The 19870-nt window shown below is 37.5% G+C and overlaps 1 protein-coding gene across 1 annotated transcript in view; it reads left to right on the top strand.

The window, feature by feature from the left end:
* Positions 1-536: 536 nt before the first annotated feature.
* The window catches only part of LOC103729810 (killer cell lectin-like receptor 5), a 29562-nt gene continuing 10228 nt past the window's right edge, over positions 537-19870 (top strand). The window contains exons 1-6 of the mRNA XM_008827884.1: positions 537-651; positions 1990-2082; positions 3024-3218; positions 5142-5284; positions 7074-7177; positions 8305-8460. Coding sequence (XP_008826106.1) covers positions 537-651; positions 1990-2082; positions 3024-3218; positions 5142-5284; positions 7074-7177; positions 8305-8460 — 806 coding nt within the window. The remainder of the gene's footprint in view (positions 652-1989; positions 2083-3023; positions 3219-5141; positions 5285-7073; positions 7178-8304; positions 8461-19870) is intronic.

Raw genomic sequence — 19870 nt, 5'->3', positions numbered from 1 at the left:
ACTCAGAAGGCAGAGGCAGGTGGATCTTTGTGTGATGAAGGCCAGCCTGGTCTACATAGAGAGTTCCAGGCCAGCTGGGGCTACAGGGAGATCCCATCTCAAAACAAAGCAAAACAAAATAAAAAGAAACAAAACAAAACACAAAACAAATGTTTCCATGTTTTAAGGTGGTACCAATTTTGCCTGATGTAGGTTGATGTAGGTTGAATATTTGGAACAAAATTGGCTGTGTCAATAGTGCAATGATTTATTAGCAGATTTTAAAATTCTTTCCACATTTCCTAAGTATTATGACTACTAGAAGCATAAATGACATAAACAGAAGTATCAAAAGACTTTTTACATCTTGTATAAATCAGGCTCAGTTCATATGATTCAGATCCTTAAAGGAGTCAGTAATCCTTTAGCAAACCCACCCCTTGCCTCCCAGTGCATCAAATCCTAGTATGTTCCTAAAGCTTGTCATTTTAACCTTTTTAAAGACAGAAAATCAAGGCAAGAGTTTTATACCAAACACAGCTTCACTTACTCCCAAGATGAGCAACCAGGAGGTGACTTATACAACAGTGAGATTTCTTCAGTCTTCTTCAGAGTTACAGAACAGAGTAAGATCTGGTGACATTGAAGAGCCCAGAGAAGCTGACCCCAAAGGTAGATGATTTCTGTTTCTTATACACTGTACATGTTTGATGTTTGAAATGAGTATCCTGCCTGCACACTGGGTTCTCGGCTGGTACACAATGGCCAGAGTAGAAGAACAATGGTCTTTCTGTTTTAAGAAAATGAATGAAGAACTGAAAAATTACTTTGAATTTGAGAGACCATGAGGATATTTTTACTCAAATCCATTCAAGAAAAATTCATGAACCCTTTAAAGTAAATAACAAACTAGACTGAAGAAACATGGAATGTTCTAGACTAACAAACTCTTAAAGAAATAAAAAGTATGTGCTAAAAAATTGTTTTTACTTGAACTGAGTATACACACGCACACACACACACACATAGATAGATAGATGATAGATGATAGTTAGATAGATAGATAGGTAGATAGATGATAGATAGATTCCGAGATAGAGTTTTTTGACAGCATCTCCCTAGTCCTATCCCACTGTGGATCTCGCAGAGATCCAGCTGCCTCTGCCTTCCTAAGGCAAGCATTAAAGATGAACACCACCACACACAGTGTGAACCAAAAATGTTTCAAGTGTCTTATTTGTAAAACTTTAATAATAAGAAAGCAGCCAAAATCATTGAATCATAACTGTGTTTTCTGTTGTTTATTTTTGTCTGCCTTTCAAATATTGTCACAGTTAAATTCTCAGTTGAAATTTTTTACTTCTTTATATGGTGGTGATCAAAAACATGGTTTTCAGACACTAAAGGCCTCAAATGCACAAGGACAAATGCAGTATTGTCTAGAGAAAGTAGAATTTGTGGAAAAGAACAGTAAGTTGATTCTGTGATGGGCCCTACCGCAGTTCTGCTGCAGAGTATCCACCACTGCCTACAAATTTCTCAAGAACATTCGCTGACCTTTCCTTCTTCTTTGTGCTTGGTTGTGATCTCTTGATGGAATGCACACCTCACATTCTAGTTTGGATTCTCTGACACACATCAGGCCTATTGTTATCGGTGCTCTGTGAAAGATGCATTTTGGAATTCTATAGAACCAGGTCAGGCAGCACATGACTGTCATTCTATCTGCTTGTGAAGCTCAGTAGTGAAGACTGAGAGTTCAAGACAAAAGTGAGCAATAAAGCAATGAAATCCTATGGAACTGCTCCTGTGCATAGAATTTACACGATGGATGAATGTCAGCCAGAAATCTACAATATTGGCACTGCAACTTCAGTCAGTTTGCAGGACGGATCTGTGTAAAATTTTATAGGTGATTGTCTCTTTATTTGCCCTGTTGTCCCAGGTTCTGGTTACTGGCAGGTCAAGCTCTTTCCCTGGTGACGATTTTCTTGCTTTCTTTTGTTTAAGAGTGCACAGTGCCCTGGCATCGCGTCGCCGTGGCTCTCGGGGTCCTTTGTTTACTTCTGCTGATGGCAGTCGTAGTAGTGTTGGTGACACAGAGTGAGTAAATAAAATACATGTTTTTGGTTTAAGTAAGAACATTAGACACCAATTATGTAGTTACCAACATGCTCCATCTATTGTCTGGTCTGTAATCACAGGATGTGCAGCCGGGTCTGGACATCCTCAGAGGCTCACTTTTCTTTTCCTGGGCACATCGTAGTGTCCTTTCCTCTCACCTGTTCAGATGACTCTGGCGGCTGTGATGAGCTGCCTCATTTTACCTTATGCACAGTCACATTCCTTCTGATAACAGAGGACTGAGTGATAGTCTGCCTTCTGAGCTCAGATCACTGTGAATCTCATATAAACATTCTTTGAGGAACAGTTAGTTGTTGAAAAGAAATTATAGTTTCCTTTAGATCTTTTCCTAAAGTATACTTCAAAGACTGGCTGAGGCAAAAGAATAAATCTGTATGTGCATGTTATAAGATCTTTAGTTTAAGCTTTATCTTGTATTGAATTTTAACATTTTTAGCGAGAATCACTAATAGGCTGTGATCACATACAATTACATAGCCAGATTGTGCTTTTTCCTACTATGACTGTCTCAATTGCTCCAATACTAATTTTACCATTTTAACTGTTTATTAGTTCAGACTTTCATAGTATGTTAAGTGTTGAAGGACTGAAATTTTTTTATTTTCACACTTATTTGAAATTTTTGTGATAACTGTGAAAAAAAATGAAGGAATTGAAAAGTAAGGTATTTTCACCATTTTTTAAATTCAGATATTTATGTCACATGTTAAGTTTATGATACTAAAATATTTGATGCTATTTGTATGGTGAGTTATGTAAGGTGTTATTTTCTGAATGTTACAGTACTATTAAAGTAATGTATGTTTTGGCTGTCAAGATGAGGCTTTTTTCTTTTATTTTAAATTTCAGTACTTATTCCTTATGAGCATTTTTGTGCTTTATATCTGCTATAATTTTAGTTCAAGAACAAAAAAAACTGCAAAAAATACTGCAAAATGTCAGTGAAGAATATCTCAACTTGCAAAATGATATGAACTTAAAGGAAAAAAAGTTGGAAAATAAGTCTAAAGAGTATGAGAGCCTCAAAAACCTAACAGAAATGAAGAGATGTCATGTGAATAATAAGATCACTTTAAACTGTTTAAAGTCTACAGGTATGGAGGAAATCTTGAATAAAATACAGAATTTATTTCATATTGTTTCTTCTCTCAAAGCTTTGAGATGTAACATGCAGTGTATGAGCTCATGGCCTGTGGGATCATGGGCAATGTGGGTCTCTTAAATATAAGTGGGTTTCCTTATTTCAGGTAGAGAACTGGAGCCTCCCAAACGTGTTCGGATTAGTAGAACCTTATAGTTTCTAGCACTAATGGCCAGTCCGGTATTCCTCCTGCCTGTAGGAGATGAAATACTGTGTTGTCTCCCATGAAAATTCAGGTCACTTTGCTCCTGCGAGCAATTCTAAGTCTCCCACGTTGTTTGTGACATGGAATATGGAAGCTGTCAGTAAGAATATATTTACTAAATAATTAGGCTAAGAATGACTCAAGGTGTTTTATATGAGTGCAATTATAATTTTGTGTGTGTATTTTCATTCTGTCTTTGCTTCAGATGGTTGACCTATCTGTGATCGAAATATCCTCACTGCAGCACATATATGAGCTTTATCATAGCGTCCACACTTGTGCAGCTCCATGTAAGGATGCCACTAATCATGCCCAAGAGATGATGATATGAAATATAAATAAACTTTTTATTTTGCATAGGGGCTGTTTATCTTTAATTCACTACTCAATTAACATTCATCATTGGTTCAGGATTTAGTTTACAAAAAATTTGTATAGAATCTCAGTGTTATATAATAGGAATTTATTATCTTCACTATTAAATGATCAATAATATTTTAAAAACTGGTGCACTATAAAATATATGAAAGGAAAAAAATCCTAAAATAATGCTCTTGTCATTTCTGATCTAAAAATATTTCAGTTGATATTCTTAAAATAGGTTTATTATCTTTATAAAAGGGTATAATGCTATAATCTGAGCAATTAGGAAACTGAGTCAGGAGGATTGCAAATTTATGACCATCGTGGGGTATGCAGCAAGTTCAAAACCAGACTGAGCTGCTTTGTCACCTAGGAAAACAAGGGCTGGATACATAGTCGACTAGTACACTGTTGTTATCCCAAGCATCACGCAGAATTATCTCAATTTTATTGTGGTATTATTGCTCCAGAAAATGGCACATACTGTAATGTATTCAACTTTGTAAGTGTGGGAATACAGACATACCGGTGAAACCATCACCACAATCATGAAAACAGACTAACTTCTTCAAATGCTTCATCATTTATCTCTTTTTTCCCTTTTATGGCAAGAACACTTAACGTAGTGTTTGGACACCTTTTCTGTTACAGCAAATCTCTAAAATTTAATGATCCTGTGTAACTGAAACTGTCAAGCTAAAACTGTACAAGTGTCCCTTCCTCTAGGGAGTGACTTAAGCCTTTGTTTCTGAGATCATGGCTATGTTAGAAACCTCCTATGACTGGAATCATGAAAGATTATCCTGTGCCTGCTGTGTTTCACTTAGCATTATTTCTCAAGTTCATACACTTTCTCACATATGTTAGGATTTCTCGTTTTATGGGCGAGGTGAGAGACAGGGTCTTAACTCTGTATCCTGGGCTGGCTAGACTCAAAATGGTGATGATCTCCTGCTTTAGGCTGGGATTATAGGTATGCTTGACCATTCCAAGATGGATTTTCTTCCTTTTAAATGTTAAATAATATTCTTCTATGAAGGTATGCTTCATTTTCTCTATCCACATATCAATGATTAGATATTGAATTTTTTTATATGTTGGCATTTATAAACAATGCTGCATGGGACATGGGCATGCAGAGATCTCCTGCCACTCTAGAATTTTGATTTTTGAGAGCTATAAGATATGAGAAGAGCTTAAGTTTTAAGAGTTGTGAGATTTTATTTAGTTAGAGAGGCTTAATAAACGTATAGCTCTGCCTGACAGAATAACAGATAAGAGTCTAATGATTCACCTTCAATGTTGCAGGAAAACGCCTTGAAGGACATTGGTTCTGTTGTGGCACAAAATGTTATTATTTTATCATGGACAGTAAAACATGGAGTGGATGTACGCAGACTTGCCGCGAATGCAGTTTAACCCTTTTGGCAATTGATGACAGTGATGAACAGGTGCTGTATATTCTAAATACATGTTATTTTCTTGGACTCTGTTACCCTTGGAAAATAAGATGCTGGAGCCAGTGAGGAGTTTAGAAAGAAGGCCATTCAAGTGCTGTGTGTTTTATCTGTCATATGAGCAGAAATTGGGCACGTAATTCTCCCTGGAGACTCTGGCCTGCTGCTTTGTAAGCATTCAGCACACTGCAACTGTTATGATAAGCCTGGTTAATAAGGTTGCAGTTGGGTCTTTGCAAGAGCCTTCCTTCTAAAGGAGAGTCTCACAGAGATGCACGCTTTCACTGGATCAAGTTCAACCCTTTGGCAAATTCAGCCTGGCATCAACAAGTATTTATCTTCATAGAATGACAAATAAAACCCCACAGACAGAAGTCTGGGTTACTGTCAAGAAACCAGATGTGAGGTTGCTGGGAAGTGGTCAGTCTCCATCATTTGCCAGACAATTACTGTGTAAAGTAGTTGACTTCTGTGGTTCTATCTGCAAACAACATAATAGTAAAGACCATGGAAGTCATTACAGTTTTACCAGTCAGCCCCATGGTGGTATTCATTGCAACCATCCATAACATTTACCTCATCAGTATTCTTAAGTGTGTATACAGTTGTCTATCCTTGAAAAAGAATTTGTATAAGAGAAAATATAGTGGCCTTGATATCGAACTCTCTGTTAAGTTTATTACTAAATAAATAGAATATGATTCTTTAAAAAAATTTGCTTATTTTTTTCTGTGTATGAGTGTTTTACCTGCATATACGTAAGTATACCCATACGTGCAGTGCCTGAGAATGCTAGACAAGGGTCAAGAATCCCTGGAACTCAAGCTATAAACAGTTGTTGGCAGCCATGTGGCTGCTGGGAAATGAACGTGGGTACTCTGCAAGAAAAGTAAGTACTCTTGATCACTGAGTCATCTCTCCAGCCCCAGATTGTGTTTTCATAGAGAATCACTGGCAAGGATCATCCTGAAACCTCTATGTTCTTATAAATGAAAGTTAGGTGACAATATCCGAAATTTAATAGATTTTAAAAATTATAACATAACGTAATTATTAATCACAAATAGTGAAATAATTTTACAATGATGCAGTAATGTTGTTAAATTAAAACCTGTATTTTTAAAAAATTTAGTAATGTAGACTTCATGGCACTGTGATAATATATTTAAGTCATATTATAACATATTTAAGTCAGAAATATCTCTCCTTTCCTTCTTGTTCTTACATGGTCTGGACATTGAGCAACAGAGATGTTTCCTCTGTGAAAAATGGAGTTTTGATGCACTTTTTTCATACACACTGTTCATCTTAATTTGCTTTGATGATCCCTCCTGTCACTCAAGATGATGCAATGACCACTTCCCCACAGCCCTTATTCTTCTGGAAAAAGAGTTTAAATGGTTCTTTAAAGTACCAGGATCATATAATGAGGCAGATTTGCATATGTGTACTTGGAAGGTGGAAGCAGGAGGATTGTGACTTAGAAACCAGAGTGGGCTATAGTGAGACCACATCTCAGAAAAGAAGTCACGGTCACAAATGGCTTAGAGGTTCTTAGATACCTAAACTTTACCTCTTAAATTACTTGTGAAATCGATATCAATTTTGACTTAACTGTTCTACCAATGGAAAATCACTTTAGAAAATGAAAAATGGAGGGTTGAGGGGAGAGAGGACAGGGCAGCAGAGAACTGACAGGAACAGCCCACCCTTTCCTGTTGTTCTGTTTACTCAGCTCACAGATGAGAACTTTATCATAAGATGTATTTAATTTCCTTTACAGGACCGCCTTCGGTCCCAAGTTAATGGAAACAATTACTGGATTGGATTATCATATGATAAACAGGAGAAGGAATGGAAATGGATTGACAGTGGCTCATCTAACCTGTGAGTTTGTGGAACCATTCAGACACTAACACTGGTGTGGGAGCTGAAAGGACCTTACAAGAGTGTCCTAAAATTTCACACAGCTTTACTCATGTCAAATGGAGGTCAATAGTAAGAACAACAAGATGAAAATATCTGAGCAAGCTGTTTGAAAAGGAAGAGAAACAGGCTTTTGACTCCTAATAGCAATATAAGCAATACAATGCCTAACAGAAGCTCTGAAGAAAGTTCCAAGATGCACAGGGTCAAACCAAATAAAAATTTTAAGGTGATGTGAAGTGACTAGATCATCCTGACAGATATGAGTTTTAGTATCCCCAGCAATCATATGACACATATAGGTAGTTTTTATGTTTATTTATGAATATTCAAATAAAGGCATGTACACACATTCTTATCTATTTATACTTCCCATTTTAACGTGCAGCCATGTAAATTATGAAGTTCACATTTGCTTCTAATCTTCTATAAACTATTTATGGATTGTTTTACAAATAGAATTATACTTTTGTTCTTAGGAATTCTGTGTTTGTCTTTAAATAACTTTGCTAGCTATTTATATTTTCAAATTCCCTTTTTAGTTTTTAAAAGTCATTTTAAGTTTTATTATTTTGTTGTTGTTGCTGTAAGACAGGGTTTCATGTAGAGCAAGGTGGCCTTGAAATCCTGGTCCTCCTTCCTCTACAACCCAAAAGCTGGGATGACAGGCCTGCCTCACTCTGTCTGATCTGCTGTCATTTATGTCTTGGAAGATATTAAATATATTTATTTTATACTAGGATTTGGAAGCGATCAAGTGGCATTTCTTTTTAATGAGCTTAAAGAAAAAGAAAATCTTTCAGTGTTGAATTTCTGATTAATGCTTCTAAATTTTGACCAATAAGATTTTTTTTGGTCTTTTTGAGACAGGGTCTCCCTGTAGCCAAGCTAGCCTGGAATTGACCATGTAGATGAGGCCAGCCTTGAATACATAGAGATCTGCCTGCCTCTTCCTCTAGCGTGATGGGATCAAAGGCGTGCGCCTCCACTCCTGGTTTTGCTAATAGAATTTTTTTAAAAAGAACACAATTTACCTCAATGTAAGCCTCAACTGTAAATAATTGCCCATTACGTTTCTTGTTCTACAGCGATTTGACAGCATTGAATTTACAATGTCGAGTAGGAATGTGTGCATTTTTTACTTCAACAAGAATAGAGGATAGTGACTGCGGTAAAACCTACCCGTGCATCTGTGAAAAGAGAATGGACATGTTCTCTGATTCAGTGTGCAACAAGAAGGAAAGGTAAACACAGAATGTGTCATTTTTGTGTTTCCTGTAGTAGTCTGTGACCGCTCACAGTGAGATGTTTCTGACCACAGGATTTAGTCAACTGGGCAAACGGAGCAAGGAGCTGGAGGAGGAGGGTAATGACCTCCTGGAATCTGACTTACCAGATCATAGCCATTTTTCTTCCTGGAGGAGACAGAGCAGCTTGTCTGGAGGGTGGGCATCCTTTGCTCCAAGGTCTTGAGGAATCACTCTTTCTGTGTCCTGAGCCACCCACAGAACCAAATAAAAAACTCTGATAAATGGATATTTCATTACAATAGGAGAAATCATTTCAATACCTTTTGGCTTTAATGACATCGTCACTACAATGTACCTGTGTTTCTGTTTATTTTTTGGTTACTGTGTGCTATTTTTTACATTTAGAAAATGTCATCATCTTTATAAACATTTATTTCATTTTTCATAAAATATAATTTCAAACTTGATGACTAGTTGTAAGAATATTTCAAGGAATTCTCAAACAAGCCTTAAACATAATTATAAGTTGCTTATATTTTGCATGATCTCTGGCTCATCTCTTGCTGAACCAATTGCTAATATGGTAATATTGATTGAGGCCAGCTAGGTGTGCTCGCTCAGGCTTGTAATGTTATAAACGCATAAGGTTGAGGTCAGCCTATGCTACATAGCAAGTTTGAGGTCATCCTGGATTACAGAATAAGAAGGTATCTAATGAATGCAAATAATAATAATAATTATGATAATACCCAAACTGTACCTAAATATTCTCCAAGGACAAGCAATTTCTCCTATAAAATTATACTAAAATGATCAAACCCAAAAAATTCAGTACTGATATTGTAATATGTTCTTATCCATAACCATGTTCATATTTATCAATTTATTTATACTGTATGTCACAATTGTTTTCTCCATGTTCAAGATCATGTAGTGCCTTCACTTGTGATTTCCTTTCTAGTGATATTTAGTGATAAACAGTTATTTACTTATGATTTGTTATTTTGGCTTTCACATTGTAATAATCATGCCCTCTTATGTTTGAGGATTTCATACATGAACACACTATGTGCACATCATTTCTCTCATTTCCATCTCCAGTTTCTCCCATTTCTCCAACTACTTCCTCAAACCAACCCAAAACCAAAACCAAAACAAATTGGTTCTCCTTCTGTAAGCATCACCCCTGCCGACTGCCTGTAGCTCTTCATCTATGGGTGTGTCCTGTCAAATATATCTTTATCTGTTGGCATGTTGATGGGTGCTTTGCCTTTGCATGTCTTGTTCATAGGAACAACATTCCTGTTTTGTTCAGAAAAAGTTATCACACAGCAATGTTTTGGGCTTCAGGCTCTTTTACTGCCCCCTTCTTCCATGATGCTCCCTTAGATTTAGGGATAGAGGATGTTATAGATGTCCCGTTTGGGGTGGGCTCCCCATGGTCATTCATCTTCTGTATTCTGACCAGTTCTGGAACTATTAGTCTTCATCGGCTGCGAAAAGAAACTTCTTTGATAAGATGCGAGAGCTGCGTTTATCTATAAGGATGAGAATTTAAAAGGCAGCTGGAAGATATGGTAGTGAAAGGTTCTATTCCATGGCCGATAACCTCTCCATCCAGGGGTTCTTGGCTAGTTTCATACTACCAGGCATTAGTTCCCTCCAAGTGAGGGGGTTTGAGGTTCGGTTAGATAATTGCTTTTTGCTTCCAAAGTATAAGTGCCACTGTTGTACAGCAGGGTTATCTTGTTAGACCTGTCATTGTGTTTGCAGGCTTCATGGCTGGGTAGAATTATTGTTTACTTTTCTACCTTAGCATCTTGCATAGCACCTTCCAACACTATGAAAGCCAGCTCTCAAGGAAAGGGTTCCATATCATTACTAGGTTGGTTTCTCCTGGTCCTTTGACCAAATTATGTGGTGTCTTCAGCTACAGGGTCTTATCTTGATGTTGTGTCGGGCATCCAAGAGCAAGTCCATATCCTCTGTTGTTTTGCAAATCTTGGAGCTCCCTGACCAATAACCCTAAGGGAGTTATCTCATGCCTTGCAATGACGTTTTGTTAGATAGTCTATTGCTGCCGGGAATTGCCTTATGCCACTCTGTGGGTTAACTGCATTAAAACTATTATATATATACATATATATATGTATATGTATAAAATCTATCTATCATCTGTCAATCTATCTATCATCTATCATCTATCTATCTATCTATTGATCTATCATCTATCTGTGTTTGTCTCTCAATTGCTGTGACAAAACACTTTGACCACTACCAACATGGGGAGGAAATAGTTTGTTTGTCTTACATCTCCCAGGTCACAGTTCATCAGGGAGCCCAAGGTAGGAACTCAAGGCAGGAGCCTGGAGTCAGGAGCTGGAGCCCAGAAGATGGAGGATCACTTTTTACTGGCTTGCTCCCCTGGCCCCTGCTCACCCTGATTTCTTAGGAAACACAGGCCCTCCTTCCCAGGGGTGGCACCACCCACAGGGGATTGGTCCCTCCTACATCACTTAACAATCAAGAAGATGCTGCACAGATATGGCATCAGGGCAATCCAATAAAGGAAATTCCTTAATTGAGGCTCCCGCAACCCAGGTGAGTCAAGTTGAAACTAAAGCTATCCAGCACACTATCTATCATCTATCTATCTATCTATCTATCTATCATCTATCTTATCATCTATCTATCTATCTATCTATCTATCTTTCTTTCTTTCTATCTATCATCTGTCTATCTATCATCTATCTATGTATCTATCATATATCTATCATCAATCTATCTATCATCTATCTATCATCTATCACCTATCATCTATCTATCTATCTATCATATATCTATCTATCTAATCTACCTTTCTTTCTGTCTATCTATCATCTATCTATCATCAATCTATCATCTCTCTATCTTCTATCTATCTATCTAATCTACCTTTCTTTCTGTCTATCTATCATCTATTTATCATCAATCTATCTTCTCTCTATCTTCTATCTATCATCTATCACCTATCTATCATCTATCTATCATCTACCTATCTATGTTTCTATCATCTATCTATCTATCATCAATCTATCTATCATCCATCTTCTATCACCTATGTATCTATCATCTATCTATCTATCTATCTATCATCTATCTATCATCTATCTATCTATGTATCTATCATCTATCTATCTATCTATCTAATCTACCTTTCTGTCTATCTATCTATCATCTATCTATCTATCATCAATCTATCTATCATCTATCATCTATCTATCTATCTATCTATCTATCATCTATCTATCTATCATCAATCTATCTATCATCCATCTTCTATCACCTATGTATCTATCATCTATCTATCTATCTATCTATCATCTATCTATGTATCTATCATCTATCTATCTATCTATCTATCATCTATCTATATCATCAATCTATCATTTATCTATCTCCTATCTATCATCTATCACCTATCTATCTATTATCTATCTATCTATCTATCTATCTAATCTATCTGTCTATCTATCTATCTATCATCTATCTATCTATCATCAATCTATAATCTCTCTATCTTCTATCTATCTATCATCTATCTATCACCTATCTATCATCTATCTATCTTCTATCATCTATCATCTACCTATCATCTATCTATCTATATATCTATCTATCATCTATCATCATCTCTCTATCTACCACCTATCTGCTATCTATCTATCTATCTATCTATCTATCTATCTATCTATCTATCATCTATCATCATCTATCTACCACCTATCTGCTTTCTATCTATGTTGGGTGGGATTAGTGCATGCCTTTAATCACAGCACTCAGGAGGCAGAGATAAATGGATCTCTGTGAAATCAAAAGCAGCTGGTCTCCATAGTGAGATAGTGAATTTCAGGCTGGGGCTACTGAGAGACCTTGTTTTGAAACACACACACACACACACACACACACACACACACACACACAAAATGTGATTTTTTTAACTTATGAATTTGGGTGTCCTCTTTCTTTTTATGATCTTTTTGAGACAGGATCGCCCTGTAGCTCCAGCTGACCTGGAACTCACTATGTAGACCAGGTCAGACTGAAACTCACCAAATCTACCTGCCTCTGCCTGCAGTGTGCTGGGATCTAATGCATGTGCCACCATGCCTGGCCTTTCTCTTTCTTTCCGTTAACTTGGCTAAGGGTCTGTCACACTTTTAATTTTTCCTCAAAGAACCAGCTCTTAGATTCATTAATTTTTGTTTGCTTTTATTTCATCAATTTCTGCCCTGATTTCTATTATTTCTTCTCATATACTCGTTTTGGGTTTGTTTCTGAAATGGCAAAACTAACTCCATTTTCTTCTAGCTGAATTTACTTCACCCTGTGTTTTTGCCCAGCATTCCCACTGCAGCCAGCCAGGCAGATGGTCTCATGCAGGTATTTTTAAGGAGTCCATTGTTTCTACAATACTGAGAAACTTACAAGTAGCCAGGTAGAAGGTCAAGATAGCACGTCCCCCCTCTCAGCTCTACTTGCATCTCTATGGAGCCGACTGTTTCTGCATTCTGAGAAACTTGGTTTGCTCATAACCAAAACTTTTTGTTAATTGTATATCTCTTTGTTAAATGACCTGCCCCTGTTCTAGTGTAACTATGGTGATCTGATGTCACTATGATTATTGGCTTTACCCCTGTCATGATGTAATTGTGTTTTTAAGCTTTATAAGTCCTGCCCTGCTTCTCCTTGCGGTAGAGAGTTCTCTTGGTCATGAGCCCCCCTCTGACCACTGGCTTCCTGGCTAGCTTATAGAGGACTCCTAATTTCAATTTCACTATGTGGCATTCCTCTCTGCAATTTCGCTTGGTATTAATTTTCCAAAACACTAGTGGTGCATCACTAAGCTATATTTGTGCTTTTTCTGATTTTTTTTCATGGAGCTAACTAGATATATAAATTTCCTTCTTAGGACTCCTTTTTATGTGCCTGAGAAGTTTTGGTGTAATGTGTTTTCGTTTATTTTCAGAGGTTTAAAAATGTTTTCTTCTTGATTTGTTTTGTGACCCACTCATCGCTGAGCAGTGTATTTTCATGTGCTTATTGGTCATTTTGTCTTTTTCTTTGTCAAGTGCCTTTCCATTTTCGCTTCTTTTTTGGATGGGTTTATCTGTCTTCTAATTACTGCACTGTAAATGTTCTTTATGCAGTTTCAATAAAAATCCTTTGTTAGATATGTATTTAATAAATCTGTTTTCCAAACTATCTTGCCTCTTCATGTTCTGAACTATATCATTGAAGAAGTTTTCAAATTTTTGAAGCCTGATTTATTATTTTCTATGCTTGCCTTACATATTTAGTTCATACCAATGTCAGTTTGTTTTAATTTTTTGATATTCTAATTTATATGTGTTTCTGTGAGCATGTTTACCAGGTATATGCAGGCAGCTGCAGAGGACCAGTAGAGGGACTCAGATCTCCTGGAGCTGTAGTTACAGGCAGATGTGAGCCACCAAACTTGGGTGTGAGAACCGAACTCAGGTCTGCTGGAAGAGCAGGAAGCACTCTTACTCACTGAGCTATCTCTGCAGCCCCTCAAGTTAGTGTTTTTGAGCAAAGTGTTGAAGTTCACAATGATTTCCCCATGGCTCTCTAGGTTTTTGCTGTATTTCTTGAAATACTGTCTTTCTTCCACTGAACTATTTTGGTACGTTTCTATAAAATAAATTGATGGTAACTGTTTTGGTCAATGTGTGAATTTTTTAATTCTGTCTCAGTGATCTGTTTCCATAGTCTTGAAGTGACACAGATCCCGCTTTACGTGTCTAGAACCCTGGAGTGAAATGAACTGATCCTCTGGAACTGGAGTTACAGGCAAATGTGAGCCATGTGGCTATTTTTAAAAAGAATTTTCTCTTTTTGATATGGGGAAAATATTGGCTTTATTTTTATTTGGAAGATGTATTTACCTTCTTTCCACATTTTGAAAGTTTAAATTTTGGTAGAGTTTATATTTTATTTCCTTAAATCATGGATCAAGTTTATCAGTGGGATGATGATCTGGACCCGGCAATCTCTTTGTGAGAAGGTATTTACAATTTGGGATAACATTTCTTTAATGGACTTAGGGCTAGTCAGACATTCTATCTACTTCTGTTAATTTTGGTAACTGCTGCCTTTTAAAATATTTGTACTTTTAACTAAAATTTCAAATTTATATTGTTTTATTGTGTTAGATTCCTAGGGATGCACCAACAAAGACCACAAACTTGGGTTTTAAAAGAACCAGTATAACTTCTCTTATGCTTACAGTCCTCAGATTTTGGGTTGTTTGACTGCTTTTTGGTTTTGCATGGATAGCATCTCATAGACCAGGCTGACTTCCAACTCACTGTACAGTGGAGGATGTCTTTGATCTCTTGATCTTCCTGTCCAGACTTCCTAAGTGCTGAGAGTAAAGTTATGCAACCAAGCCCCCTCCCGAACCTTTGGAGGCCAGATGTGTGCTGTTTTCTCTGGTCTGGACATGCCCATTGCCATCTCTTGAATCAGAGAAGTTTTGATGATGCACAGAAGACTCTCATGCACAACTAACTTTCCTTTGTGGAGAGAGAGTGTAGGTGGTTCAAGAAGCCTCAAGAGACTTTGGTGACTTCAAGAAATCCATTTATACACATTTTTTATTTATTTATTTTTTATTTTTTAGAAGAACCATTTCATTATAGCTTTAACATACTCAAGTACAGTTTCCAGAGCAATGATACATCTCGGCAAAACTGGCTATAACATTTTTAGGTTCATTGTTGAATTAATACTGAAGAGTAGGTGCATGGCCATATGGAAACAGAGTCTTCCCATTGTCCCAGGGCCTTGCTCATATGAACCTACAGCAGTGGTGTCAGCATGCACAAGACCCATGCAAAATCAAGCAGATGAAAACCAAGCATAGCACTGGGGAAATGGAGAGCAGGACCCAACCTTAGCCAAAGAGCTATCAGCAGTTGATAACTGCTGGGTGAGGGAGAGGTGTTCTTCTTTTGGGGAATGACTCTAGATGGGCTGAAGTGTCTCCAGTGGATGAGGTCATACTGAGGAACATTTTGATCCACAAACTTGATTTGATAAGCATTGACAGGTATGACAAAGTACATGAAATTGTATGTGGGGGCTTTAGTGGGTACAGATACATTGCAAAAATAAAAATAATCATTTTTTAATTGTATTTATTATTTTATGTGTACACATGTATTGCCTGCATGTAGTAAGTGCACCAGTGTTGTGCAATGCCTGTGAAAGACAGAAGAGGCTGTCAGTCCTGTGGAACTGAAGTAATGGACAGTTATTAGCTGCCATGTGGGTGCTGGGATATGAGCCTGGGTCTTCTGCAAGAACAGTCAGTGTTTTTAACTGCTGAACTATCTCTCCAGCCCCACAAATAATGATTTTTTAAAAACAGGAAGAAATTTAATTTTGTCATGAATTTAATTTTGTTATGCCCATACATGCTGTTTACAGATGGTTTTATTTTTCTAATATTTATCCAAAGATCCTCAGTAATAATTCACATTTAAATATGTTTTTATATGCAATGATATCCTAAAATATCAACAGATCATAGTCATCACCCTGCATTTGGCAAATCTTTCATTATGATATTATTCCTCTGTGTGTCAGGGGGGGCTGTTTAGGAGGGGAGCTCAGGCTTTATAAATGTTATGCAATTTGTCTTGACTGTCTATAGTCTACATGAATATTTCTGGACTTCTATGAAACAGATTCCATTCATTTTTCCCTGTTCCTTTGACTTCCTTATTTCTGTTAACAGGGCTGCTGGTGTGTTGTGACTTCTCTCTCTGTACCCCTGTCTTATGCTGTTCTGGTAGCCATAATGCACTTGTTTATGGGATCAGTTAGTACTGACTTCAGGATGGAAGATTTCTGGGAGGCTTGCCAGGATTCCTGAGCAGCTAGGAGCACAGTAGCTCTGTCCTTTAAACTTTCTGTAGTGATGGAACTGTTCCATTTTGGGTGGTTCTCTACAGTTGCCACTGGTCACTGAGCACTTGAGATGTGTCTAGTGTAACTAAGTGTGTACTGCTATTTCATTTCAATTTTTCTTTTTCAAAATCATTTTTAAAAAGATTTTTTTCTAATTTACTTTATTTTATGTGTATGAGTGTTTTGTCTACAAGTATGCAAGTACACTACATGCCTGACTGATACCTGTGAGGGCCAGAAGAGGGCAACAGATTCCCTGTACTCGTGTTAGGATGGTTATAAGCCACCATGTGGGTGCTGGGAAATGAACCTGGGTCCTCTACAAGAGCAGTTAGTGCTCTTAATCACTGAACCATCTTTCCAGCTGCCTTTCTTGTATTTTTAAATAAAAATCTTCAAATATTTAAAACTTGAATGAGGGGGCTGTAGAGATGGTTCCGTGGTTAAAAACATTAGCTGTTCTGGCAGAAGGCCTGGGCTCAAATCCCTGTGCCCACTTGGTGGCTAGCAGCCTTTCTTAACTCTAGTTCCAGGGGGTTTGGTGCCCTCTTCTATCCTTTGTGGGCATTGCACAACACAGATGCACTTAAATACATGCAGGCAATAAATGCATATGCATAAAATACTAATAACAAAAAATTTAAAAATAAACTTGAATTGTGAACTTCCAGTCTAGACCCATAAGTCTGACCATAAGTAATGTGTTGATTTTTCACCTAACTGGTATGTATCAGCTGAGATTTTTTTCCCCTAATATTGTTTCATTTTTATTAAATGTAGAATAGCCATGTGAGTAGTGGTTTCGGTCAGTGTAGTTGTACATCAGGTGTCAACTATTTGCTAGGAATCACACGCAGGTTCCTTTTGCTGCTCAAAAATGCATGGTTATTCTCCAGTTTTGCTATGGAAAGGCAGGTGATTTCCCTCATTGTGCAAGGTGACACTGATCAGCTTCAGGTTCCTTCTGTGAAAATGCATATTTGCATTAAAAGGATATTTGCATTTCCATATTTGCATTAAAAGGCCAGGCCTAGCTAACAATTATCTGTGACTCCAGTTCCAGGGGATTCAACAGCCTCTTCTGTCCTCCGTGGGCATTGCGTAATAAATAAAATATTTAAAAAATATAGTCCTTACCAAGTCTGTTTGTGGAAAACAGAGTAAAAAATTCTGCATCATGTTAATGTCTGTTGTCTCATTCTTTAACTTCCCTCTAGCAATAATTTACAGTTCTCCGTCCTTACTGTCTACTAATATTCCCACATTCAAATCAAGGTTGGAGAATAGGTCATTAGGGTAAATATTTTGCATTTCTATGTATTTTTAATCTTTTTAGCTGGCTCTTGTGACTTTAAGCAGCTGACAGACACATTTCATTAGAAAAGTATTATATAGAACTTGTTTAAATAAACCTGTGCTCAGGTTAGCAGACAAATGTCCTTTACTTCCTCCTTACTGAGGACACCCCCTGCTGTACAATGATCACACTTTTCCTCTGAGTGCTTATTCAGCTCTCCACACCTCCTTTTCCCCTTCATGGGACCCAGACTGAGCTTTTCCATAGTTTCCTTAGCCTTTTGTTGGTTGCATTCTCTTTTGCTTTTCTAAATTGTCAGTAAATGATTTGTCTTTGTAACTTAGTCTGGAGCTGAAGATATTCATTTTTGTGACTATGCCAAACTTTCATTTGTCAGAAATGTTTGCACGCATGTCTTTACACCACAGAGCAGTAATTTGAACACATACATGAGTGTGTTACTTGAATAAGATTCTAACTTCTCACAGAAAATCCTGAGCATTTTAATGTGTCTCAACGAAAGCATCTTCACAAGGAGGACCAGTGAAAACTGGTGTGATCTGCCAGGCTGGCCTATTTTCTTTTACTAATTCATATATATTGTTTTTGACTTTCCAAGTTCTGTGCTTCTAACAGATAGGAGTGTAGGCAAGTATGTCATCAGCATTAAGCTTGGTCTCTTTTTTTTCTCAGTATCAATATTATTGAATTCTTTGCATTTCAGATAACATATCTTAATCATATTTTGACCCCCTCTGCCATCTGCATTCCTTCTACACCCCCCACCAGATTTCAGGCATTCTGTCATATGTGTTAACCCCTATCAAGTAAGTTTGTGTACCCAGATGTCCCTCGGTGTGAGTTCATCCACTTGAGTATAGTCAGCCTATCAAGCGTTACTCCCTTAAAGATCAACTCCCTCTGACCAAGTAGTGATCAACTGCAAATAGTTCCTCAGGGTTGGGTCCTCCTGGCCATTTCCCCACGTTTTCTGGGTTTTTGTCTGCTTGAGTGTGCATGGGTCCTGTGCATGCTGTCACCATTGCTGTAAGCTTCTGTGGGCAAAGACCTAGAAGACGGTTTCCTTAGGATCATGTACTAACCCTAGGTATTACAGTCTTTCTGCCCCCTTTTCCACAATGGGCCCTAGCAATGGGTGGGTTAGATTTTATATGGGAGTCCTGGTGAGGGATATCCTACACTTTAGCCAGTTGTGGCCTTCTGTGTTCTTTACCCTCTGTTGCATGAGGAAGCTTTAGTAGTGAGAGTTAGGAGAATCATTAGTATTGTCTCTACCTCCTATTCTCCTATGTTCTGTGAGTCTTAGGAATAGAGCTTCTACTGTAGATGCACCACTTCAGGCTGGATACCTCTCAGACATTTATTGTCTGTGTGACCAGTTGTGGAAATCTTCAGTAGTCACTGTCTGTTTCAAAAAGGTTTTTTGATGGCGAATATTATACTTGTCTGAAAATATAAGAATATATATTTCACATACAGTAAGAAATTTTGTCTAGAGGTGTGGCAGAGGTAGAGTTTTCTCTAAGTTCTATGACCTCTCCAGTCATGTGTATTTTATTATATTTACAGTACCACACATGAGTTCGCACCTATTGAGAGGGTTTAAAATCCTATTACATAACTGTTGATTACTTCCAAGATAAAGTGTCACTCTCAGTGTCCAGTCTACAAAGAGGAGGGTCAACTAGGAGGAAACACCTCATCCATGCTTCCAACTGAAGCCAGCTGTCATGGTTGAGCAGGACCTTTCACTTATCTTCATATACATGGAACTTGTAAAAGAAAGGAGCCAGGGGCTCCTCCCAAGCCCATGTGACCCCTGAGGAACAGATTCTCCAATGACCTGAAGAGTAAAAATAGTTTACTTTGGCCAACTGTATGGTCTTAAACACCCAAAAGGAATTGCTGTCATGGTTGAGCAGGACCTTTCACTTATCTTCATATACATGGAACTTGTAAAAGAAAGGAGCCAGGGGCTCCTCCCAAGCCCATGTGACCCCTGAGGAACAGATTCTCCAATGACCTGAAGAGTAAAAATAGTTTACTTTGGCCAACTGTCTGGTCTTAAACACTCAAAAGGAAAGTATAACCAAAGATTAAAGTGATCAG

Source organism: Nannospalax galili, unplaced genomic scaffold, assembly GCF_000622305.1.
Source record: "Nannospalax galili isolate Female #2095 unplaced genomic scaffold, S.galili_v1.0 scaffold1313, whole genome shotgun sequence".
NCBI lineage: Eukaryota > Metazoa > Chordata > Mammalia > Rodentia > Spalacidae > Nannospalax > Nannospalax galili.
This window is presented reverse-complemented; position numbering and strand designations above follow the sequence as displayed.